Raw genomic sequence first — 6,596 nt, 5'->3', positions numbered from 1 at the left:
CAGCCTGTCCCGAAGAAGCCGAGGTAGGGTGTGTGTCTCTAAGGAACTTGATACATTAGATTTGTTTTTTGTGTCATTTCTGTTCACTCACTTACCAGTTTATTAGGTACACCTAGCCTAAACTAATGCAACCTAATAGTCTTGTATTAGTAAAATGCTCCCTTTATGAATATGCTGTTGGATTTGTATAGATGTGTTTTTGTTATTTAGTCTGGCCTGTAAAAGTGGTGGACAAAATAATAGAAACACCTGTCAGTGGATGATCAGTGCTTTTCAAAACATTTGTGAGAGAAGGACTGTGTGTTTCTGCTGAGATTCAATATATTTACCTGAGTACTACAAATACTTGAGTATAGATTTCAGGTATTTTACTTGAGTAATTCAATTGTCTGCTACTTTATACCTTTATTCCATTTTATTTCCACTTTCAACTGCTTCAAAAACAAAATGTATGATCAATATATAAAGTATAATATAAAATATGATCATTAAATGATTCACTTAAATGTATTTTGTATTTTTCTTTCTAACAAATTCAACTTTATTGTGATTTACAGACTGTTTTTTTAATAGTACACGCTGTTATTTCTGTTTTCCAGGTCACTGGTCTCATCGCATCAACATGGAACATCCCCATGTTTGGCTTTGCGGGACAGTCCTCCAAAATGGACAACACTGATATCTATGACTCCTACATTAAAATTGTGCCACCTCTTAAAAGAAGCTCAGAGGTCCTGGAGAAGACGCTGGAGTTCTTCGGGTGGAGTCACATAGCGATGATCGGAGGGGGATTAGAGTCAAACACATGGAACAAAGTTGATGCTTTGTGGAAAACTGTTGAGAATCCACTAAGAACCAAATTCAAACTGACTGCAGCCATCAAGTTTGACACCACCAACCCTGAACTCCTTCATCAAAATGTTAAGTACATCTCAACAGTTGCCAGAGGTATGAAAACTGCTGCTTGTGTGGTTCTTTAAAAGCACATATAACTAGATTTTTTGCCAGTGAATTGGCTGCTGGTTGTGTATTTGTCAAACATTTCTGCTCTCCTGTGACCCTGCTGCATCCTGCAGTGATTGTGGTGCTAACAAACAGCGAGGACTCTATGGCTTTGTTGCTGGAGGCTGAGAAACAGGGTATGATGAACGGTGATTACATATTCTTCCTGCTGCAGCATTTTGAGGTCAGTGGCACCGTGGTGAGTAAAGTTTTTATAACACATGCACAGTTACACAAGGGCAAGGTTTAGACACTTGAGTTCTCCCATCTGGAGGAGCGTGCCACAGCTTTTTGTCAAACAGTCGGGTGCAGCGTCCATCATGAGTTCGCACTACCCACTGCAGACTATGTGCACACTTACACAGTGTTATCAGATACCTATATCAATCATATGAATTATTTCTAAAGTGGTAGTCTTACTTTTAAAACACTTAACACTGCATTTAGACAAAATACAGTGAGCACAACACAATGATTAAAACAATCATTCAGTAATATTCAGTCATTATTTCCCTCCTTGTATTTCAGTCTTACACTTTTATACATGTCTTTACTTTGGGTGCTGTGATTTTTGGGAATTATTGCTGTTGCTACTGGATACCTGAATTTCCCTTGGAATCAATTATCTATCTATCTGTAATATTGAACATTATTTTTTTTAATAAAGCCTGATGTTGTCGGTGAATTCTTTCTAATCGAATGATCAAACTTTTCATCTTCCATACCTCTTAACAAAGCTGTTTTTATATGCATCATGTTATTTATTTTCCTGAGCAGGATAACTTGTGGAAATATGCCCAGAACAAAAGGATAAACCAAGCTGCCGTAAGAGCTTTTGACATGGCCTTCATCATCAGTCAGAAAACCGATGACAGCTTTGAGTACTATGACTTCTTTGAGCAGGTTTTCCAGAGGCTAAGAGGACACCCCTTTTGGAGCAATCTGACATCTGACAGAGAGGTAAGCACCTGTGGTAGGAACAGAATATCACACTTGTGATAATGTGTCACTAAAATGTTGGAATGTAAACTCGTTCACATTCATTCTGCTCAAAAATAAAATTCCATTTATTGCATTTGTGTCTCTTCAGATCAGCCCCTACTCTGCCTACCTGCATGACGCAGTGCTGCTGTATGCAATGGGCCTTAAGGAGGTCCTCAAGGACGGCAAAGACCCTCAGGATGGACGACAGCTGCTACAGACACTGAAAAATAAAAACAACTTTCGATTTAATGGTCGGTAGCAGCTTTAATAAATACATTGAGGTCTGCATAGCGACCATTAACTTTCTGAATTGATCTCACTTTCTTGTTTATCCTAAAGAAGACGTTCTTTATAAAATTGCTTATTTATTAGTTTGTGCATCTACAAGCCATTTTATATTCTATACAGACTGAGGTTTTGACAGCACCTCTCTACATTTTGCACTTAAAGCTACAGTATGTGGGCGGTACAGTGGTGTGGAGATTAGTGCTGTCACCTCACAGCAAGAAGGTTCTGGGTTTGAGCCCCGGGGCCTTTCTGTGCGGAGTGTGCATGTTCTCCCTATGCCTACGTGGGTTCTCTTTGGGTGCTCAGGCTTCCTCCCACAGTCCAAACACATGCAGCTTAGGTTGACTGGCAAGTCTCTCATTTTGAACAACTGAGAGCTTATTTTGCTCCCATAGCTATGACCCTGCATTTCTTTATCAGTCAACTAGTCGTCATCTTCCATCCACCTTTTAATGTGTATTTTCAATGTGTGCACTATAAAATCTGAGTGGAAAGAAGAGCTGAAAATAAATTTCTACTGAAGTGTAAAAATAAGTACAAAAAAAAGCACAATGCAACAAAGTGAAGACCCTCTTCTACATTTCCATGGAACACACAGTAGATGGGGTGGCAGCAGAAATCTCACAGTTTGGTATCTCAAACCAAAACTATGCCCTTTCAACAGTGATTCACCGCATCCTGAGACTGAAACACCTGGCACAGACTGTGTGATGCAGTACCGGCTTGTCATTGTAGGTGCTTCTGGACTTGTCCACTTTGACGAGAAGGGCGAGAGAAATTTAGACTACTCCATTTACGACCTGCAGCACTCAGGAGATGTTACCAAGTTTGTGCCCGTCCTGCATTTTGAGAGTCGCACCAAAAATGTCCGGTAAAAAACACTTTTTTATACCATCGAACAATTATTAAACAATTTACTTTTTCATAACACAAAAAGTCACACTTCTGATGTGTTCTCGTGAAGCTATAGATTACAGGAAACATATCATTTCAGGCCGACATCTATGTTTGCTTCTGTGGTTTGGCCCAAAGGACGACCTCCTAATGATAACCCAGAATGCGGATTCAACAACGAACTCTGTGAATGGATAATTAATGGTAGGATTCAAACTCTACATCCTCACATCAGAAAACTCACCATTCTTCAGTATGAAACAGAAATATTTATCAGCCGCATTATCATACCATCTTACTGGGACAGACATCGCCCTGCTGGGTCTGTTGGTGGCCCTCCCCGTGGTCGGCATGCTGGCACTTCTGTCCATCGGGGTCCTCATTCTGCAGAGGTTTCGACTCCAGACAAGGCTCGATGACTCCTGCTGGTGGCTCATCAACTACAGCGACATCACCATCATCAAGGAGCCCTCGGTACGAGCAGTAAAACAGATGTGCTGCTGCTGCGCCTCCGCTCAGTGTCACTGTGCTCTCCCTGCCTGGTTTGCGTTCACACGTGTGCCTGTGTGTCATGTCTCCTCCAGGGAACTCAGGGTTTTTCTCTCAGCACCACAAGAAGTCAGAGTGGGAGCAGTGGGTCTCAGTCCAACTTCTCCAGCAACAGCTATGGCCTGAGGGACAAGAACGGGAAAGAACATATCTACAGCACAATAGGTCTTTACCAGGTAGAGTCTAAAACAAACCTGTGGAACTTTTTTATTTGTCACAGGAAGGTTGTGTCATCAAATACACACAAACCTGAGTGTTTGCAAAAGGTTTACATATGTCACAGGGAAAATAAAGTCTACTTGTGGTTAAAATTGATTAAATGATTGATCTAGGGTTTGTTTTATAATGTCCACACAGGGAAATCAAGTGGCCATCAAGTACATCAAGAATCCCATCTGCTGTAATTTCCAGAAGCCTTCAATTATCACAGAGTTCAATGTGGTAAAGTTCCTCACATGGTTCTAGACCAAACATCCTTTTTGAATTTGGTTTGACCTGTACTCATTTATTTGTTTATTCTGATAATTGTAACAGTATTAAAATCCTGCTGCAGTGCATTTAAGTAAAGAGGGTAAGTTTCACATGATGTTGGAAATAATGGGACAGGTCTTACTGTACACCTGTAACAAATAACAATCTAAAAGATATGATTTTAGGACATGTTAGTGAAGGAGAAAAGAAGTCGTCTTCGCCTGTGAGGAGCGGTACTGTGTGCCTAACCATCTGAAACTCTTTAAGACAGATGAAAGAGATGAAACATGAGAACTTGGTGCAGTTTTTTGGTGCTTGCGTTGAGCCACCGAACGTCTGCTTGGTCATCCAGTACTGCAGGAAAGGGAGCCTGAAGGTCTGTGTCCCAGCTTGTACTGTGTAATACACACTTTTATTACATACTGTAGATCTGCCACTTTATGATGCTTGTTGCCCTTGTGGTGTTTTGGTATATTGCTATACTGGCCCAACAGGGGCTGTTTGAAAAACAACTTGCCTGATTGTACAGGATTAAAAATGTTTAACAGTAGAACTTAAACTTCAAATTGTTTTTTTACACTTTGGTTATTTTTCTGCAGGATGTTTTAAAGGCATCAGATGTTGAGCTGGATGGGATGTTCAAGCTGTCCTTTGCATATGATATCGTCAATGTGAGTCAGCTCATTTTTGCTGTAATTCAATGTATTATTAATAATACTAATAAGTGAATAAATGAAAATGCTTTTATAAATATGTGAATAAATACATAATACTATGGCTGAAAAAGTGAAAGCAAATCTGTAACAATTAAAAAAAATGAAAGAAAGTTCAAAGTATTGATAAAAAGTCCCAACGCAAAGGTCTGCCAGAAATAAAATTTAGGTGGGTAAATACAGAATCCTTAATTCGTTATCTTTTGGCTTGAGAGTAATCGGTGGTAGCTCCAGTGTGGCCCTGAATGCACCTTCAGTTTATGTTTACCCCATTTACCAAGAGTCAAACCAAAAACACAACAACTAAGCCCAAAAACTAAAGTTTGGTTTCTGACCCTTAAAACAGACACAACCTGCAGTCAGTCCACAGACTGGGACTGCTTTTTTAAATTCTTATATGACAAAATTATTAATTATATGAAAACATATTATAATTCTGAACTTTTCATAATTTAAACCCATTTATCTGTGATGCAGGGAATGGAGTTCATCCACAAAAGTAGCCTGAAGTTTCATGGCAACCTGAAGCCCAGCACATGTCTGGTGGACAGCCGACTCCAGATCAAACTCTCAGGCTTTGGACTGTGGGAGTTTAAACACGGGGGCAGAATCGGGATCTCACTGGAAAACCCCAGTTATGAAGGTCAGCGGGTGGAGTCAGCTGTGGAAATCAGAGTGTTTAATATAAGTGTCCTGCTAATGTGCATTTATGGTTATTACAGTATGAAGGAGAAGTAAAACGTCTGTTCCTTGTTGTAGAGATGTACTGGACAGCCCCTGAGCTGCTGAGACAAGTCAGTCTCACGGTCAACGGGACACCTAAAGGTGACATCTACAGCTTTGCCATCATCATGTGGGAGCTAATGTACAACTCTAAGTCTGGCCCATACCGCGACATCAACCTGGAGCCCAAAGGTTAGCATGTTACAAAGTCACTCATTTTCTTAAGGCACTTATTCATTTCCAGGTGAATGTAAAATATAATGTTGTCATGGAACCCGTTATTCTAATTAACTTTGGGCTATTTTTAATCCTGTAAAGGATTATACTTTGACACACTAGCACCTTTAAACATATTGCCAAATTAGCTATTAGCTGTTCCTGTTTGCAGTGTACCCAAAAATGTACCACTAACTCTCACTTTGCTATGGAGGAAAACTTAAAAACGTGATTGTTTTCAAGCATGTTCTGATGTATATTCATGGACATGAGACAGGATATGTCCACAATATGAACTATGTGTACTGTATCGTGTCCACACGTTTGGATTTGAGTTATGACACCGATATGATTTATTGTTCATACTTAGGTGTATGAATTATGGTGCAAATCGTGGCTCATGCCCTGCATCTGTCCCTTGTACCCCCACACCCCATAGTGTGAAAACCTCTGGTCCATCATATTTAACATCTCTGAGCAGTTAAGAGTCTCAAGTCATACATATTATCTATTTGATCCTTTATCTTATCTCTCATTAGCATTAAACACAAAGTACAGCTGAAGCTGATGGGAATGTCATCCTCCAAAGTATTGGACAAATTATCACTTTGACTTGATGGTAGCGCCAAATGAAAAGTCAGGGGATTGCCAGAATTATTTCATGACATCCTGAGAGGAACATGAATGTCTGTACCAAGTTTCACAGCAATCCATCCAGTAATTGTCAAGATATTTCAGTTTGGATAAAGAGATAAT

At 39.9% G+C, this 6,596-nt stretch overlaps 1 protein-coding gene across 1 annotated transcript in view; it reads left to right on the top strand.

Annotated features, from left to right (window-relative positions):
• gucy2g (guanylate cyclase 2g) overlaps nt 1-6,596 on the top strand; it is a 12,802-nt gene that overhangs the window by 334 nt on the left and 5,872 nt on the right. The window contains exons 2-14 of the mRNA XM_020616551.1: nt 600-948; nt 1,077-1,186; nt 1,780-1,962; nt 2,093-2,237; nt 3,010-3,145; nt 3,269-3,372; nt 3,476-3,642; nt 3,753-3,893; nt 4,075-4,158; nt 4,460-4,564; nt 4,788-4,859; nt 5,379-5,544; nt 5,661-5,816. Of these exons, the coding sequence (XP_020472207.1) occupies nt 600-948; nt 1,077-1,186; nt 1,780-1,962; nt 2,093-2,237; nt 3,010-3,145; nt 3,269-3,372; nt 3,476-3,642; nt 3,753-3,893; nt 4,075-4,158; nt 4,460-4,564; nt 4,788-4,859; nt 5,379-5,544; nt 5,661-5,816 (1,918 nt within the window). The remainder of the gene's footprint in view (nt 1-599; nt 949-1,076; nt 1,187-1,779; nt 1,963-2,092; nt 2,238-3,009; nt 3,146-3,268; nt 3,373-3,475; nt 3,643-3,752; nt 3,894-4,074; nt 4,159-4,459; nt 4,565-4,787; nt 4,860-5,378; nt 5,545-5,660; nt 5,817-6,596) is intronic.

The sequence above is a fragment of the Monopterus albus genome, unplaced genomic scaffold (assembly GCF_001952655.1).
Source record: "Monopterus albus unplaced genomic scaffold, M_albus_1.0 scaffold175.1, whole genome shotgun sequence".
Classification (NCBI taxonomy): Eukaryota; Metazoa; Chordata; class Actinopteri; order Synbranchiformes; family Synbranchidae; genus Monopterus; species Monopterus albus.
The sequence above is the reverse complement of the archived record's forward strand: the minus strand, read 5'-3'. Positions and strand labels throughout refer to the sequence as shown.